The sequence below is a fragment of the Carlito syrichta genome, unplaced genomic scaffold, assembly GCF_000164805.1.
Source record: "Carlito syrichta isolate Samal-C Ts95f unplaced genomic scaffold, Tarsius_syrichta-2.0.1 Scaffold309314, whole genome shotgun sequence".
In the NCBI taxonomy this organism is placed as follows: Eukaryota; Metazoa; Chordata; class Mammalia; order Primates; family Tarsiidae; genus Carlito; species Carlito syrichta.
Genome location: NW_007253410.1, coordinates 167,627 through 186,756, shown reverse-complemented (window position 1 = coordinate 186,756; position 19,130 = coordinate 167,627). Strand labels below are relative to the sequence as shown.

General features: G+C 42.0%; 1 protein-coding gene across 1 annotated transcript in view; it reads left to right on the top strand.

Moving 5' to 3' along the window:
• Positions 1–19,130, top strand: part of WDR60 (WD repeat domain 60) — a 119,712-nt gene that overhangs the window by 22,484 nt on the left and 78,098 nt on the right. The window contains exons 6-8 of the mRNA XM_008067147.2: positions 5,926–5,981; positions 7,935–7,989; positions 12,096–12,161. Of these exons, the coding sequence (XP_008065338.1) occupies positions 5,926–5,981; positions 7,935–7,989; positions 12,096–12,161 (177 nt within the window). The remainder of the gene's footprint in view (positions 1–5,925; positions 5,982–7,934; positions 7,990–12,095; positions 12,162–19,130) is intronic.

Sequence of the window (19,130 nt, the reverse complement as noted above, 5' to 3'; positions counted from 1 at the left end):
TTTTTGAGTTGAAGTCTCACTCTGTCGCCCAGACCGGAGTGCAGTGGCCGCTTCTGGCCACTGCAGCCTCGACCTGCTGGGCTCCGGTGATCCTTCAGACTCAGTCTTCTGAGTAGCTGGAACTACAGGTGCGCGCTACCACACCCGGCTAATTTTTGATTTATTGTAGAGATGAGGTTTTGCCAAGTTGCCTAGGCGGGTCTAGAACCTGCGGGCTCAGGCAATCCACTCACCTCAGCTTCTCAAAGGCACGGGATTACAGGCTGAGCCACTGAGCCCGGCTTAAATTTTTTATTTTAAAGATGTGGGGTCCACTTCAGGGTTAGGTATACACATGTTCATTATGCAGACACCCTTGTTGATGAGATGTGTCCTCCTACCCCTGGCAGTTTCCCACTACTGCCAATCCCTTTCTTATAGTATTATGATAATTATTCAAGGTCTGTTTATGAGTGAGAACATGTAGTATTTTTCCTTTTCCATGATTCCTGACCCATGGCTCCTGTAGTAGAATAATCCAATGACCTCATCTCTTTGTTATCCCATCTGCCATACTTTTATCTTTTGAAGATTAGATCATGCTCCTTTTTACTCCTAGAAGTAGTGACATCCAGTATCTCTTGTAAATACCTGTTTCTAGCCTCAGACTCTCCTATCCAGGGTGTTAGTCCTGGAGACCACAGGAGTTCCACAACGAAGTGCCAACATGTGCAGGGCAGTTGGGTTCAGTGTTAGCCTGCCTCTCCCATATGTGATAAGGATTGAGATAATCACTGGACATTTCTCCTGGCCCCATGTGCAACCTGCCCTCCCATCAGTCACCACAGACCAGCGTCTCCCCCTGCCCCCCGAGTGCTGTGCACTGTTCATCTACTTCTCAGGTTTAATTCTCATAATTAATTTGATTATTTTTCTCATCTTCTCTATATCTAGTTAAGCCATTAAATCATAATTTTTCCTACCTAGCACTAGTGATTTCACTGGGGTTTTTTTTCCTTCTTCTTTATTTATTTATTTTTTTTCAGTTGGAGTCTCACTCTGTCACCCAGGCTGACATGCCATGGCAGACTCACGGCCTCCCCAGCGTTGACCTGCTGGGCTCTGGTGATCCTTCTGCCTCAGCTTTCCAAGTAGCTGGAACTGCAGGCGTGCTTTTTTTTTTTTTTTTTTTTGAGTTGAAGTCTCACTCTATCACCTAGGCTGGAGTGCAGTGGCATGCTCACAGCCACCACAGCCTCAACCTGCTGGGCTCAGGAAATCCTTCCACCTTGGTCTTTCTTTTTTTAATTTTTTTATTTTTTATATTTTATTTTTTTGAGTTGGAGTCTCACTCTGTTGCCCAGACTGGAGTGCAGTGGCTGCTCCCAGCCACCGCAGCCTCGACCTGCTGGGCTCTGGCGATCCTTCTGCCTCAGCCTTCCAAGTAGCTGGAACTACAGGCGCGCACTACCATGCCCGGCTAATTTTTTTTTTTTTAATTTATTGTAGAGATGAGGTCTCACCAAGTTGCCCAGGCGGGTCTCGAACCTGCGGGCTCAGGCAATCCACCCACCTCAGCCTCCCAAGGCGCGGGATTACAGGCTGAGCCACCAAGCCCGGCTCCACCTCAGTCTTTCAAGTAGCTGGAACCACAGGCATGTGCCACCAGGTCTGGTTAATTTTTTTTAGTTATTATAGAGATGAGGTCTCGCTATGTTGCTCAGGCTGGGTCTCAAACCCCTGAGTCAATCCTCTCGTCTCAATCCTCTCGTCTCCTCCTCCCAAAGTACTAGGATTATAGGCATGCACCATCGCATGCCTACAATGGCCTCATTTTTTTTCTATTCTAATCTATTTTATGGACAGTAATAGACTGTTCTGTTGAACATATAATGACACCTTTTTTTCTAATTAATTTTGGAAAGACTTTTAAATGTTGTGAGTATAAAAAATAAGACAAAATTACTTATGGTCTCTGACTCAGAGATAATCTGTTTTGTAATATGTGTGTGCATCCTTGTAACCCTTTGTCCTGTGTATAGATGAACTTTGTGCAAATACAGAATTGGTAATGTGCTGCTCTTTTCTCTTTAGTCTGGAAATATTGGGATGTTAAACAGCCAACTGGTATTCTATCCTGTGGTTCCACTGTCATAACCTCGTTCATGAGGGGGGACTCCAAAAACCTGGAATGTATTTATAAAAAATTGTGTATTTATTCTTACATGTTTAAACTTCAGTCACCTTTGAAATACTTCCTGTTTGATGCAGTACACCTATTGAAACCCTTTTTCCATTGCTCAAAACAGTTTTTGAACTCATCAATTTTTGCCTTTTAGTGTGTCGGCCGTTTTTTGTTTTACCTCTTCCACATTGGCAAAATGTTTCCCCTTGTAGACTTTTTTCAACCCGGGAAACAAAAAAAAAGTCTCTCTGGGTAAGATCAGATTAATAGGGAGAGCAAGGTATGGGGGTCATGCTGTTTTTGGCCAAAAACTGTTGAACTCTCAGCAAGGTGTGGGCTGATGTGCTTGTAAATCACCCATCATAAAATGGGAAACACATTAAAAGAATCTCCCCAAAAGAATTCACTGAAGCTGAATGCAGCCTCTCACAATAACACTAGTTTGGGCGAGCCTGGGATACTACCAGGGATCCACCCTCTAAAAGAGAATTCTGGCTTTTGGGGGGTTCCCCTTTGTATTTAACTAGCATTCAAATACTGAACATTTAGGTTACTGATTGTTTTATAATTATAAATTATTATATGATGAACAGGTTGAAAATCTTAGTACATGTCAATGTTTTCTTTTCTTCTTTTTTTTTTTTTTTCTTTTTGAGTCGGAGTCTCACTCTGTCGTCCCGGCTGGAGTATAATGGCACCCTCACGGCCACCATAGCCTCAGCAGCCACCACCTGCTGGGCTCAGGTGATCCTTCAGCCTCAGCCCTCCAAGTAGCTGGAACTACAGGCACATGCCACCATGCCCTGCTAATTTTTTGATTTATTGTAGAAATGAGTTGCCCAGGCTGGTCTCAAACCCGTGGGCTCAGGCAATCCACTCGCCTGGGCTTCCCAAAGTACTGGGGTTATAGACGTGAGCCACCATGCCCTGCCATGTCACTGTTTTCTTCTTCTTTCTTTTTTTTTTAGTTGACCCAGGCTGGAGTGCTCTAGCATGCTCATGGCCACCCCAGCGTCAACCTGCAGAGCTCAGGCAGTCCTTCCGCCTCAACCTCCCGAGTAGCCGGAACTACAGGTGTGCGCTACCACGCCAGCTAATTTTTGATTTCTTGTAGAGATGAGGTCTCGCCAAGTTACCAGGCTGGTCTCAAACCCGTGGGCTCAGGCAATCTACTCGCCTCGGCTCCCAAAGTGCTGGGATTACAGGCTGAGTCACCGAGCCCAGCCCAAGTCATTGTTTTCTAAGGATCATTTCTTGGAAGTAGAATTTATAGGTTCAAGGAAGCATTTGAATATTTTATCTCTTTTTAAGGCTTTTGATACACAGCATCTATCTCCCCTGACTAATCTTGGTGGAGTGATTTTAACCTGCTGTTCTTTTGCTCTGTGCTTCTTGTGGCTCATTCCCGGGTCTGTGCTCTCTTCTCTCCTAGCCAGGATCACTTTCCCCACCACCCCGGGGTCTTTGCCTCCCAGGAACAGCCCCATCCCCTCCCTTCATAGTGTCCCCCCCTCTCCTCCCTCATGCTGTGCTTTGTGCTGGTGCTGGCTCAACTCACTGTCTCCCTCTTCACTCATCTACATGTTCTGTTTGACAGTATAATAGTTTTCATACTATTCTTAAAAATTCACTGAATTCAGGAGAATATTGTTCAAATGTTTTGTTGTAGATGCATGGATCTGTGAAATAGCTACATTCTGTGGAAGTTTATCATTTTAAACAGTGTAAGGGCCGGGCTCAGTGGCTCAGCTTGTCATCCTAGCACTTTGGGAGGCCGAGGCGAGTGGATTGCCTGAGCCTGCAGGTTCGAGACCAGCCTGGGCAACTTGGCGAGATCTTGTCTTGACGATAAAATAAAAAATAACTGGGCGTGGTAGCATGTGTCTGTAGTTCCGGATACTCAGAAGGTTGAGGCGGAAGGATCACCGGAGCCCAGCAGGTCGAGGCTGAGGCGGCCGGGAGCAGCCACTCTGCACTCCAGTCTGGGCAATGGAGTGAGACTCCAACTCAAAAAAAAAAAACAGTGAGCCGGGCTCGGTGGCTCAGCCTGTAATCCCGCGCCTTTGGGAGGCTGAGGTGAGTGGATTGCCTGAGCCCACGGGTTTGAGACCCGCCTGAGCGACTTGGCGAGACCTCATCTCTACAATAAATCAAAAATGAGCCGGGCATGGTAGCACGCGCCTGTAGTTCCAGCTACTTGGAAAGCTGAGGCAGAAGGATCGCTGGAGCCCAGCAGGTCGAGGCTGCGGTGGCCGGGAGTGGCCACTGCACTCCAGTCTGGGTGACAGAGTGAGACTCCAACTCAAAAAAAATAAATAAATAAAAGAGATGTTCGTTTGTTAATTGCCAAGATATCCTGCCATTCCAATGACCTTCAGACTTTAAGAAAATAAAAAATAATTCTCAGCACCCCCAAAACCAGGACATAAGTTAAAAGTTAGGCATCTGTGCTTTATTTTCATGGAAAACAGAGTTGGGTCAATGTCTAATCATGTGCGCGTTTCCAAGGCATGCCTATAATCAGACTGTCCTAGATGCCTGTGGTGCCATCTCATTCTCCTGGCAATGCTCTGCAAGTGTCACCTCACCTCCCCATGACAGCCTCCTGCATCAAGGGGCTACCATGGGTCACTTACTTCCTGCCCCAGGGTTCCTCTTATTAGTCTTCTTCAAGCACACAGATGTGTCTCAATCAATGGGGGGGTGGGTGTCCTGGGTGGGCAAATACTTTTACTTTATCTATCCTTAGATGGATGATTTTGAAAAACCTTTTAGGAGTTCTGCAGAAGGTCCCTAATCTAACACCTGTTGCCCTCACAACTTTATGTTGACTCCCCCCCCACCGCCGACCCTTTATTCTTGCTCCATGGAACTACCACCTAATATGCTCCCTGCACACAGGTCCTTGTTGTCTTTGGTTCTGCTTTTACATAGAAGCCAAGCTAAGACTGAGTCATCGTCTATACCTCACCAAGCAGAATATAGTGTTGTGGGGGGGGGGTATAAAGTCAGATCTGGGTTTGAATTCCAGCTCTGCCATTTATTTACCATTTTCTTTGAGGAGAGTAACTTCTTTGAGCCAGCTGGCAAATATAATACCCAATGTTTTCAGGGGACGAAAAGAAAAAATAGAAATAATGAATTTCAAAAGTTTCCTTAAAAACAACTGTAAGTTGGCCGGGCATGGTGGCTCAAGCCAGTAAACCAGTACTTTGAGAGGCTGAGGTGAGGGGATTGCCTGAGTCCACAGGTTCGAGAACAGCCTGGGGAACTTGGCGAGACCTCATCTCTACAATAAATCAAAATTAGCCGGGCATGGTAGCACGTACCTGTAATTCTGGCTACTCGGAAGGCTGAGGCAGAAGGATCGCCGGAGCCCAGCAGGTCAATGCAGGGGTGGCCTGGACTGCACTCCAGCCTGGGCGAAGGAGTGAGACTCCAACTCAAAACAGAAAAAAAAACAGTGTAAGGACTAGTTATATTTATCTGTAAACAATGTGTTGGTTATGTGAAATGGATGACTATTTTTTTTTACTTACTGACGTGACAATATATGATTACCCCTTTAAATATACTTTTATTCATTTTCTGTATATTAATTACTTCGTTAAGATAACTGGTAAAATAGTTATTTTAAAAGATAATGTAGATGCTATTGTTAAATTTTGAATACATGCTTATTTCATGGAATTTACTAATTATGCTCACTTTATTTTGACATTACTAATTAATGGTTATGGAATTATTCTTTTGTCTGATAGAATGGTGAACACAGAAGTCGAGGTTCAAGTTTAAAAAGAGAAAGGACCAGCGGCCAGTAAGGAATATGCGCATCCTGTGGTTGATTATCCTGTATAATACAGTTCTCATTGTCACAGAGTGCTTTAGTAATGAATTTTTCTTTTCTTTTTTTTTTTTTGAGTCAGAGTCTCACTTTGTTGCCCAGGCTGGAGTGCAGTGGCATGCTCATGGCCACCACAGCTTGGACCTGCTGGGCTCAGGCAATCCTTTCACTTCAGCCTTCCATGTAACTGGAACTATAGGCCACCATGCACGTCTAATTTTTTGATTTATTGTAGAGATGAGGTCTCACCAAGTTGCCCAGGCTGGCCTCAAATCCCTGGGTTCAGTCAGTCCTCTTGCCTCCACCTCTCAAAGTGCTGGGATTACAGGCGTGAGCTACCATGCCTGGCTGAATTTTTCTTACTGGGCCTGATTATAGCCAGTAAGTGGGAATAGATTATAGATATATTTCATTTTCTCTAGATCTAACTCCTCCAAAGGAGGAGCTTGGAAACTTGTTATAAATTACTAGCTTTTTTGACTTTTAAAATATTTGCTCATGCAACATTAGAAAATTGATATTCACTTTGAGGAGAAAAATTCATTTGAGAGTCTCTTAATGTACAAGAGGTAATCACTCTTCTGCCTGAAATGAGCATATATCTGCAAGTGGACGGGTTAGCCCTTTTGTAGGCATAAGCAAACTCATCCTTGTTCACACCCACTAAAAACATGACATGCCAGCAAGTCTCTCCCTGCCTAGTGTTTGTCAGTTGTGAACACAAAGGAAAGAGCTCTCAGCCCGCAGAGATAGTGAGAACAGGGGAGAGAGTACCAGCCTTGGTTGGAATCTCATTTGGTCTGCCTCTTGGTTGTGATGTTGGGTGGCCTTTTGGTAAAACTATAATACTAATACCTATTCTATGAAGATTACAGATTAGAGTTAATGTGTAAACTCTCATTTTATATATAAGCCCTAGATTTTAATTTTTTTTTTTATAACAACCATATTTTTTTATTCTTTTTCATAGATTAGGAAAACTCATGTTTTGGGTAATTACCCAAAGTTTCACAAGTTTGAGCAAAGCTAACACTGAAACTTAGAAGGTCAAATTCCTAGATTCTATAATGCAAAAAATACACCAAAGAGCCTTTTTTTTTTTTTTTTGAGTTGGAGTCTCACTCTGTCGCCCAGACTGGAGTGCAGTGGCCGCTCTCGGCCACCGCAGCCTCGACCTGCTGGGCTCCGGCAATCCTTCCGCCTCAGCCTTCCGAGTAGCTGGAATTACAGGCATGCGCTACCATGCCCAGCTGATTTTTTGATTTATTGTAGAGATGAGGTCTCGCTGCTCAGGTGGGTCTCGAACCCGCAGGCTCAGGCAATCCACTCACCTCAGCCTCCCAAGGCGCCGGGTTACAGGCTGAGCCACTGAGCCCGGCAAAGAGGCTTTTTTGTTAATTCTGTATGTCTGTTAAACCACATGTTACACTGAGTTGGTATGAATGTAAGTTCTAAAAATTGACAATGGGTTTGAAATTTTGAAAATCTCTATTTTAGGTCCCAGCTAACGTATAAAATATGACTAAAAAATAAAACATATTTCAAGATAAAGCTTTCTTTTGAAAATACAAATATTATATTAAACATCAAATAGCACTTGGGATTGACTGTCTAGTAAAATTACAGGAAATTTCTAGAACTCTTACAGGATATAGATGTGCACACCAACACACACACATTTGTTAAAGTGCGTGGTTTCATCTTCATGTGGAAGATCTTTTATATCTTGAATTGCTGCTGTAACAGAAAATAGGTTAGGAAGACTTTAGCACTCATAGTTCTAATAAAATATGCTTTGTCAACCTACAGCAGTTTTTAATGATATCATATCAAAATACAAGAGGCTTCACTGATGTAGAGAACATTTTATTTTTTTAAATTCTCAGTTAAAAGCAAAATTTGATTTTGATTATGTTTTCTTTCCAGGCATGTAGAGAATTTAGTAAGGAATAATGGAAAAGATAAAGATTCAAGAAGGAAGGTGAGGCGGTCTACACTGGTGGCATGTAGGTTTATGTGTTTGTTGATCTATTTCTTTCTAGTTTTTATTTGAGTCAGAGTCTCACTCTGTCACCCAGGCTGGAGTGCAGTGGCATGATCATGGCTCCCTGCAGCCTCAGAGTACTGGGCTCAGGTGTTCCTTCTGTCGCACCCTCCCTAGTAGTTGTGGCGACAGGTGTGCACCACCATGCCTGGCTAATTTTTTGGTTTTTTTGTAGAGACGAGGTCTTGTTATATTGCCCAGGCTGGTCTCGAAATCCTGGGGTCAAGCAATCTTCACACTTTGGCCTCCCGAAGTGCTGGGATTACAAGCATGTACCACTGCATCCAGTTTAGATTTTATGATGCATTCAGATTAGCCATGATCTTGGTTTGGACTTCCCCTTGAAAGCAGAGCCTGAGACAGGACTTGTTTATAAACAGTTTGAGTTGCAATCCCAGAAGGCACACTGGAGACTCACTTTAAATGAGAAGATTTAAGTAGGTTGAAAGTAAAAAGGTGGACAAAGAAACTATCAGACAGCAGCTATGAGAGGGCTGGAGTGGCTGTACTAATATTAGACAAAATAGATTCTGTGACAGAAAGACAATTCAGAATGACCTATTAATTTGTTCAGCAGAGAGATATAACAATTATAAATGAACACTTAACAAGAGAGCCCCAAAATACAAGAAGCAAAAACTGACGGAATTGAAGGGAGAAATAGACACGTCACAATAATAGAGAATTTAGCACCCCACTGTTGAGAATGGATAGAACAACATTTTATGCTAACATATTACACAATTTAGATGAAAGGGACAAATTCCTAGAGACATAAATTACCAAAACTACTTAAAGAAGAAATAGTGTTGGGCACGGTGGCTCACGCCTGTAATCCCAGCACTTTGGGAGGTACAGGCAACAGGATTGCCTGAACCCAGGGGTTCGAGATCAGCCTCGGCAACTTGGCGAGACCTTGTCTATACAATAAATAAATTTTTAAAAATTAGCTGGGTGTGGTGGTACACGCCTGTAGTTCCAGCTACTTGGAAGGCTGAGGCAGAAGGATTGCCTGAGCCTGATAGGTTGAGGCTATGGTGGCCTTGAGTGTGCCACTATACTCCAGCCTGGGTGACAGAATGAGACTCTGATTAAAAGAAAAAAAAAAGCCTGAATAGATCTATAATAACTAAAGTAGTAGTAGTGTTAAGAATCTTTCCACCAAGAGGCCAAGGCTAAGATGTCTTCTCTGGCAAATTTTATCGAATACTTGTTATTAAAAACTTAGAAGGTAATTAAACTCAAAATCTCTTTTCTTATATAATTGTTTCCATGTTTTAAGTTACCTTGTGTATATATATATATGTTTATACATGGTGAGAATTGTACTGTGTACTTTTTTCACTTAGTTTATCAGAATTTCTTCATGGTCTTCACTTTTTTATTCCTTCTTCATAATTATCATAAGAATTGTCTTCATAGTGATTATGATTATTATTATTTTTTGAGTTGGAGTCTCACTCTGTTGCTTAGGCTGGCATGCAGTGGCACGCTCATGGCCACCATAGCCTCGACCTGCTGGGCTGTTTCTACTGCTGGGCTCAGTTTCTACTTCTTCTTCAGCCTTCCAAGTAGCTGGAACTACAGATGCATGCTACCACACCTGGCTAATTTTCTGATTTATTGTAGAAACGAGGTCTCACCAAGTTGCCCAGGCTGGTCTTGAACCTCTAAGCTTAGGCAGTCCTCCCGCCTTGGCCTCCCAAAGTGCTGGGATTACAGGCTTGAACCACTGTGCCCAGCTATAATGATGATTTAATAACTATAAAATAGTACACGAGATTTATAATTACTATCAAAACATTTTCCTAGTATTTTGTTTTGTTATTGCAGATAGCATGGCAAACATATTTTGGCTTCTGTAGAATTATTTCTGAAGAATAATTTTTTCTTTCTTTGGTTGTTATCTGAAACCCATGACCTTGAGATCATCATATTTAACAACTTGTTGCCATATTTTTATGAATCTCTTTGTTCCATATACGTACAAAAACACTTGTAATATTACATAAGTTAGTTCATATGGCAGCTATTTTGATGTAGATATGTTTTATTCTGGAGATTTATTTTGGAGATTGTAGTTGTATTGCTTACTATTTAGTTATAACCACACCCTTACCACAGAAAAAACATTAGCCTAAAGGTATTTGTTGTCATATGACTTTTTTTCCTCATGTGATCTTTTATAATCATATATATATATTTTTGAGTTGGAGTCTCACCCCGTTGTCCAGACTGGAGTGCAGTGGCACGCTCCTGGCCACCGCAGCCTCGACCTGCTGGGCTCTGGCAATCCTTCCGCCTCAGCTTTCCAAGTAGCTGGAACTACAGGTGCATGCTACCACGCCCGGCTAATTTTTGATTTATTGTAGAGATGAGGTCTCACCAAGTTGCCCAGGCGGGTCTCGAACGTGCAGGCTCAGGCAATCCACTCACTTCAGCCTCCCAAAGCAAGGGATTACAGGCTGAGCTACTGAGCCCGGCTTATAATCATATATTAATATATGTATATATATTTGGTTGTTTGGATGACATTTTTTGTTTTACACACACACACACACACACACACACACACACACACACACATACACACACAATCAGTCACTCACTGTGCAGCCTCCTGTTTCTCCCAGTTACTTGTGGAAATTCCTCCAGTTCAGATAATCTAGAACTTCCTCATTCTTTTTTTTTTTTTTTGAGTTGGTGCCTCACTCTATCACCCAGGCTGGAGTGCAGTAGCATACTCACAGCAGCCTCAACCTACTGGGCTCAGGTGATCCTTCCACCTCAGCCTTCCAAGTAGCTGGAACTACAGGCGCATGCTAATTTTTTAATTTATTGTAGAGATGAAGTCTCGCTAAGTTACCCAGGCTGGTTTTGAACCCCTGGACTCAGGCAATCCTCTCACCTTGGCCTCCCAAAGTGCTGGGATTACAGGCTTGAACCACTGCCTGGCCTATGGATAAACTTTGAAGTGGAATTATGGAGTTATGAGATGAAAATATATTTATTTTTCTGTTTTCATGTCTCCTAATTTTTTCTAAGCTCCAGATTACAATGATCACTAGAATTATAATGTGAACCACATTTATAATTTTAAATTTTCTTATAGTCATATTAAAATCATAAAAAATAAACATGAAGTTAATTTTAATAACATTTTTTATAATCCAATAAATCTAACATAGTGTCCTTTCAAACTGTAATCAATATAAAATTATCAATGACATATTGTATATATATATTTTTTTACCACAGGTTAATAATATTTTGCACATATGGAAAATTCTTTGTTTTCTTTATGAATAATACATTATAATTGTCACTAGTTTTAGACTCTACCTAGTTTTGGGTAGTGACTTCTTTTTTTTTTTTTTGAGTTGGAGTCTCACTCAGTCTCCCAGACTAGAGTGCAGTGGCCGCTCCCGGCCACCGCAGCCTCGACCTGCTGGGCTCCGGCCATCCTTCCGCCTCAGCCTTCCGAGTAGCTGGAATTGCAGGCATGCGCTACCACGCCCGGCTGATTTTTTGATGTATTGTAGAGATGCGGTCCCGCCAAGTTGCTCAGGCGGGTCTCGAACCTGTGGGCTCAGGCAATCCACTCACCTCAGCCTCCCAAAGGCACGGGATTACAGGCTGAGCCACCGAGCCCGGTGGTAGTGACTTCTAAATGTCCTAAATGTCATATCTTCCTAGCATCAGTGACAACAGGTGACACTTATGAGGCTTTTCTTCTGTCAGATGCAGGGATCAGTTCTTCATGTGCATTATTTGGCCATTCCTCTCACTGGTACTATGAGGTAGGTGTTGTGGTTCTCCTTATTTGTCAGAGGAGAAAACTGAGGCACAAAGAGGTGAAGTTAGTTGCTCTGAGTCACACAGTTTGTAAACCACAGAGCTGGGATCCACATCCCAGAGCTTTTGCTTCCTAGTCTGCACCACCTGCTGAAGGGAGCGCCCTCTGGAGGAGATGGATGTCACCCTTGTGTCCCTGGAGTCTTGCTGTGTCCTGGCTGGCTAACTGACTGTCTTCTCTCTATTAGCATGGCCACAAGGAAGGTGCATCTGTCTGGCTGTCAGCTCAGAGGCAAGGCAGCGAGGAGGCTACGGTAAGGAGAGTGCTTCTTTTATATTTTCACAATCCTGTCCAAACAGACTTCCGCTCATATTTATTTTCCTACTCCCATTTATTAGTGTGATTATTGTCCCTTTTGGACCACAGAACATCACTATGAAGGGGATAGATGAGCCTTTTTTTTTTGAGTTGGAATCTCACTCTGTCACCCAGGCTAGAGGGCAGTGGCACGCTCACGGCTATTGCAGCCTCAACCTACTGGGCTCAGACAATCCTTCGGCCTCAGCCTTCTAAATAGCTGGAACTACAGGCACATGCCACCATGCCCAGCTAATTTCTTTTTCTGATTTATTGTAGAGATGAGGTCTCACCAAGTTGTCCAGGCTGGTCTCGAAACCATGGACTCAGGCAATCCTTTCACCTTGGCTTCCCGAAGTGCTGGGATTACAGGCATGAGCCACCACAGCCTGCCTAGCTGAACTTTTAATATGAGATTTATGTTTGCACCTGTTTGAAAGACCTTGGTCATGTTGAAGGCCATCTTGGCTGTAGTGTAGAGGAAGGCCACTGGGTGGTGTGCACACTCTCAGACCTCGTAGCCTCACTCCTCCGGAAGAGCAGGGAGGTTTTGTAACGATCTTTGCAGGCGAGAGGTTTCGGTTTCATGTATAGTCAGCCTTTTCATTGTTCCTCTGCATCATCGAACACAGCTGTAGAGATTTGAAGACGCTAAATAGGGAAATCAGAAAGGACACGATTCAGGCCATGATTGCTAAGAAATATACAAGGTCACAAATAATTTTCAGATATTTATGCAAAACCAGAGAGATCAAGGAATTGCCAGCATCCTCATATGTGAGGGAAAAATTGATAACAGGAGACTCTGAACAGAGTCTTGCCAGAGCTTGATGGGTATACTGAAAGAGTTTTCTCGGGGTACTGTGGGGGTGCTGAGCTCCTAGATGATGGTACCTTCTTGTCCCTGTTGTAGTAGTCTGTCCCCCAGTATAGTCCTAGCTCTGCCCTGCACCCTATTGTCTCCTCACCTGGCTGAGTGGCTGGCACACACTTGCTGTGTGTAAATGTTTGCTGAGCAGATGAATTGCAGTTTCAAAATCCTGGCGAGACACAGGACATGATAAAGGGTCATGAGCTCATACTGAGCTCAAACAAGAACAAGAAGTATGATGCTATTAGTTTTTTTTAAAACTCTTGTACAAGAAAAAAAAATTTGTTTTTTCTTGTAATCATATATAGTCACACTTTATATGACAATATGCCTAGAGGACCTTATTTTATTTTATTTTTTTATGAATTCTATTTTTTTCGAGCAGTTTTAGGTTCACATCAAAATTTAGAGGAAGTTACAGAGATTTTCCGAATACCTTCTGCCCCCACACATGCAGGGCTTCCCATATGATCACCGTCCCCACCAGAGTGGTCCATTTGTTACAATTGGTGGACCCACATTGGCACATCATAATCCCCCAAAGTTCATGGTTTACATTAGGGTTCACTCCTGCTGTTGTACATTCTGTGCATTTGGACAAATGTATCCACCACTACAGTATCATATAGTGCAGTTTCACTGTCCTAAAAATCCTCTGTGCTCTGCCATTCACTCCTCCCTCTCCCCTTATTCATGGTAATCACTGATCTTTTTACTATTTCTATAGCTTTTCCTTTTCCAGAGTGTTATATACAGATGCTCCTTGACTTATGATGGGGTTATGCTCTGATAAACCTATTGCAAGTTGAAAATATTGTAAATTGAAAATGCAGGCTGGGCTCGGTGGCTCAGCCTGTAATCCCAGCACTTTGGGAGGCCAAGGTGAGTGGATTTCCTGAGCCCGCAGGTTTGAGACCCACCTGGGCAACTTGGCGAGACCTCATCTCTACAATAAATTAAAAATTAGCCGGGTGTGGTAGCGCGCGACTGTAGTTCCAGCTACTTGGAAGGCTGAGGCGGAAGCCCAGCATGTTGAGGCTGCAGTGGCCGGGAGCGGCCATTGCACTTCAGTCTGGGTGACAGAGTGAGACTCCAACTCAAAAAAAAAAAAAAAAGAAAAAGAAAATGCATTTGACCACCTAACCTACCTAACGTCATAACTTAGCCTAGCCTACCTTGCACATGCTTGGAACACTTCCATTAGCCTATAGTTGGCAAAATCATCTAACACAAAGTATATTTTATAATCAAGTGTTTATTATCATATATAATTTATTGAATACACTTTACTATAGAATACAGGATCAGTTGTTTTCCCTTGTGGTCACTGACTGGGAGTTGTGGCTCACTGCGGCTGCCCACCATCATGAAAGGGTTTGTACCGAATATCACTAGCTCAGGAAAAAGTAAAAATTGAAATACAGTTTCTACTGAAAGTGTATCACTTTTGCACCATCGTAAAGTCGAGAAAAAAGTTGAACCTGCATAAGTCAAGGATTGTCTGTAGTTGGAATGATACAGTATGTTATTTCCTCAGATTGACTTCTCTCACTTAGTAATATGCATTTAAGCTCCTCTGTGTCTTTATAAGACTTGATAGCTACTTTCTTTTTAAGCTCTGAGTAGTATTTTATTGTATGGGCATACCACAGTTTATCCACTCATTTCTTGACGGACATCTTGATTACTTCCAAGTTTTGGCAATTAGGACTAAAGCTGCTATAAACATCTTATGTGCAGGTTTTTGTGAGGACATTAGTTTTCAGCTCTTTGGGGTAAATACCAAGGAATATGATTGCTGGATCATGTGTTAAGAATATGTTTAGTTTTGTAAGAAACTGCCAAACTCTTCTAAAAAGGCTGTTCCATTTTGCATTCCCACCAGCTGCATACAGGATGAGAGTTCCTGTTGCTCCACATGCTCACCAGCATTTGATGTTTGCAGTGTTCTGAATTTTGGTCATTTTAATAGGTATTTAATGATATCTCATTGTCATTTTAATTTGGATTTCCCTAATGACATATGTGAAACATCTTTTCATAGGTATATCTTCATATCTGTTTACTAGGGGGACCCCATAATACCCAGAATTATCTTTTGGAGGGCAGGCCCCCTACAGTACAGACTTCCCCTGCTGTGTAAGTGTTCTAGGAACCATTGGCATCAGTGTCCCAGCTAATGTTGTTGTGAGAGGCTGTGTTTGACTTCCCTGCTGTTTTGGAGACTCTTAAATGTGTTTGCCATTTCATGATGGGTGATTCATAAGCATACCTGCCCACATGGCACTGAGTGTTCAGCAGTTTTTGACCAAAACAGCACAATCCACATGGCCAACCCCCTCATTCATCCAATTTTGCTCCAAGCGACTTTTTTGGTTTTTTTTCTAGATGAAAAATGTCCTCAAAGGAAAATGTTTTGCCAATGTGGAAGCAGTGAGACAAAAAAGTGCCTTCGTGCATTTTTTTAGTGCAGAAGCCCTAAAAGGTACCAAAATTGACAAAATCAACGAGTTCAAAAACTGTTTTGAGCAGTAGAAAAAGCGTCTTGCGGGGCTCGGTGGCTCAGCCTGTAATCCCGCGCCTTTGGGAGGCTGAGGTGAGTGGATTGCCTGAGCCCGCGGGTTCGAGACCAGCCTGGGCGACTTGGCGAGACCTCATCTCTACAATAAATCAAAATGAGCTGGGCGTGGTAGCGCGCGCCTGTAGTTCCAGCTACTTGGAAGGCTGAGGCGGAAGGATCGCCGGAGCCCAGCAGGTGAAGGTTGCGGTGGCTGGGAGTGGCCACTGCACTCCAGTCTGGGCAACAGAGTGAGACTCTGACTAAAAAAGAAAAAGCATCTCGATAGGTGTATTTCCTCAGTACACTTAAAGGTGACTGAAATTTAAACATGAAGGGATAAATATACAATTTTTTATTAATAAATTCCAGTTTTGGGGAGTTCCCCCTTCTTGTATCTTCTTGGTGGGATGTCTGTTGAAGTCTTTAACCCAGTTTTTTATTGAGTTGTTTTGTTTCCTGTTGAGTTTTAAGAATTCTTTGTATATTTTGGGTAACAGTTCTTTAACAGTTGTGTCTTTTGCAAATCTTTTCTTCCAGTCTGTGGCTTGTCTTTTCTTTCTCTTGATATTATATTTGCAGAGCAGTTTTTTGTTTGTTTGTTTTGAGACAGGGGTTCTGCTCTGAAACCCAGACTGGAGTGCAGTGGCACCCTCACAGGTCACTGCAGCCTCAAAATCCTGGGCTCAAACAATCATCCTACCTCAGCCTCCTGAGTATCTGGGATTACAGACTTGACTAATTTTTAAAAATATTTTTTGTAGACTTGGGGTTTTGCTTTATTGCCCAGGCTGCTCTTGAACTCCTCCCACCTCAGCCTCCCAATGTGCTGGTATTACAGGCATGAGCCACCACACCTGGGTGAAGTTTTAAAATTTAATGAAGTCCAGCTTATACTTTTTTCTTTCATGGATTATATCTCTCATGTAGTATCTGCAAATTCATCACCTTGCCCATGACCATCTAGGTTTTTTCCTCTGTTATCTTCTAGGAATTTTATAGTTTTGTATTTTACATTTAGGTATATGGTCCATTGTGAGTTGATTTCTGTGAAAGGTGTAAAGTCTGTGGCTACATTCATTTTTTTGCATATGAATGTCCAGTTGTTCTAGCATTGCTTGTTTTTTGCTTCATTGTGTTGCTTTTACTCTTTTGTCGAAGACCATATGATTATATTTATGTAAGTTTATTTCTGGGCTCTCTATTCTGTTCCATTGATCTGTTTGTCTATTCTTTTGTCAATACAATATATATTTGATTGCTGTGGCTTCACAGGTGTCTGGTAAGGTGAATTCTCCAAGTTTGTTCTTCTACTTCAATATTTTATTGAGTATTCTGGATCTTTTGCCTCTACATAAAAACTTTTGTCAGTATCCACAAAATAACTTGCTGGAATTTTGATTGGGATTGTGTGGAATCTGTAGATCAAGTTGGGAAAAACTGACATCTTGACAAATTTGAGTCTTCTATTCATGAACAAGGAATATCTCTTTATTTATTGTGTCCTTCTTTAGCAGAATTTTGTAGTTTTTTTCATATAGACCTTGTATATATTTTGTTAGATTTGTAACTGAGTGTTTGATTTTTGGGGGGTGCTAATGTGGAAAGTAAAAGATTTATTTGTTCTGAAGAGAAATCAGCATATAGAGGTGCTATGTAAATAGCAATGTGATTTTAATTTTAGATTTTACTTGTTCATTGTTGGTAGGAAAGTGATTGACTTGTATACTAACCCTGTATCCTGCTGCTTTGCTCTAGTCACTTATTAGTTTCAGCATTTTTATTTTTATTTTTGCCAATTCTGTTGGATTTTCTTCAATCATATTATTTGTGAACCAAGATACATACTTCTTATTTCCTTTGCTTGTCTTATTGCATTTTCAATATGATGTTGAAAAGGAGTGGTGAGAGGAGACATTCTTGTTTTGTTTTCAGCCTCGGGGAAATCATGGAGTTTCTCACCATTAAATATGATGTTAGCTATATGTTTTTTGTAGATGTTCCTTATCAAGTTGATGAAATTCCTCTCTATTTCTAATATACAAAGAAGTTTTTCATTAGTGGATGCTGGATTTATCAAATACTTTTTCTTCATCTGTTGATTTTCATGTGAAAAGAAAAATCCATTGATTTTTTTTTTTCCTATTACTTGATTGATTACCTTGATTTTTGAATGTTGAACCAGCATACTTGGGATAAATGCTACTTGGTTGTAGTGTATGATTCTTTTTATACATTGTTGGATTTGGTTTGGTACAATGTTGTTGATTTTTGTATCTGTATGAGGGGGGACTCCCGAAAACCTGGAATTTATCTGTAAAAAATTGTGTATAAGCTAGGCTTGGTGGCTCAGCCTGTAATCCCGCGCCTTTGGGAGGCTGAGGTGAGTCGGATTGCCTGAGCCTGCGGGTTCGAGACCCGCCTAGGCAACGAGACCTCATCTCTACAATAAATCAAAAAATCAGCTGGGCGTGGGAGCACATGCCTGTAATTCCGGCTACTCGGAAGGCTGAGGCGGAAGGATCGCCGGAGCCCAGCAGGTCGAGGCTGCGGTGGCCGGAAGCTGCCACTGCACTCCAGTCTGGGCGACAGAGTAAGACTCCAACTCAAAAAAAAACAAAAAAACTGTGTATTTATTCTTACATGTTTAATCTTCAGTCACCTTCAAAGTACTCTCCATTTGAGGCTATACACCTATTGAGGAACTTTTTTCACCACTCAAAACAGTTTTTGAACTCATTAATTCCAATGCCTTTTAGTGCTTCTACCCTTTTTTTTCCCCACTTCTTCCACATTGGCAACACATTTCCCTTTGAGGACTTTTTCATTCAGGGGTTTTTTCATCTGGGGAAACAAACAAATAAGTCATTCGCTCCACGTGAGATTGGGTAAATAGGGAGCGAAGGGCATGGGGTCATGCTGTTTTGGGTCAAAAACTGTTGAACACTAAGCACAGTGTGGACAGGTGTGCTCATAAATCACCTATCATGGAATGGGCAAATGCAATGAATGAATCTCCCCCACCAAAAAAATTCACAGAAGTCAAATGCAACCTCTCACAACAACACTAGCTTGTATACTGATACTGATGGGTTCCTGGAACACTTACCTTATGGGGAGAGCCTGTACTACAAGAGGCTTGCCTTCCAAAAGATAATTCCAGGTTTCTTTTTTGATCTATATTATTCTTTTTTAATGTTGTGTGGTTTTGGCAGTAGAGTAATGCTGACTTTATAGAACGAGTTATGATTTTTTTATCTACTTCTATTTTCTGAAAGAGATTGCAAAGAATTGTAGGATTTCTTCCTTAAATATTTAGTGGAATCCACTAGTGCTAGTGCTTTCTAGCACTAGCTTGGCCCAGTTCTTTCTGTTTTGAAAGATTATTAAGTATGTATTCAATTTCTTTTTTATTTTTATTTTTATTTTTTGAGTTAGAGTCTCACTCGGTCGCCCAGACTGGAGTGCAGTGGCTGCTCCCGGCCACCACAGCCTCG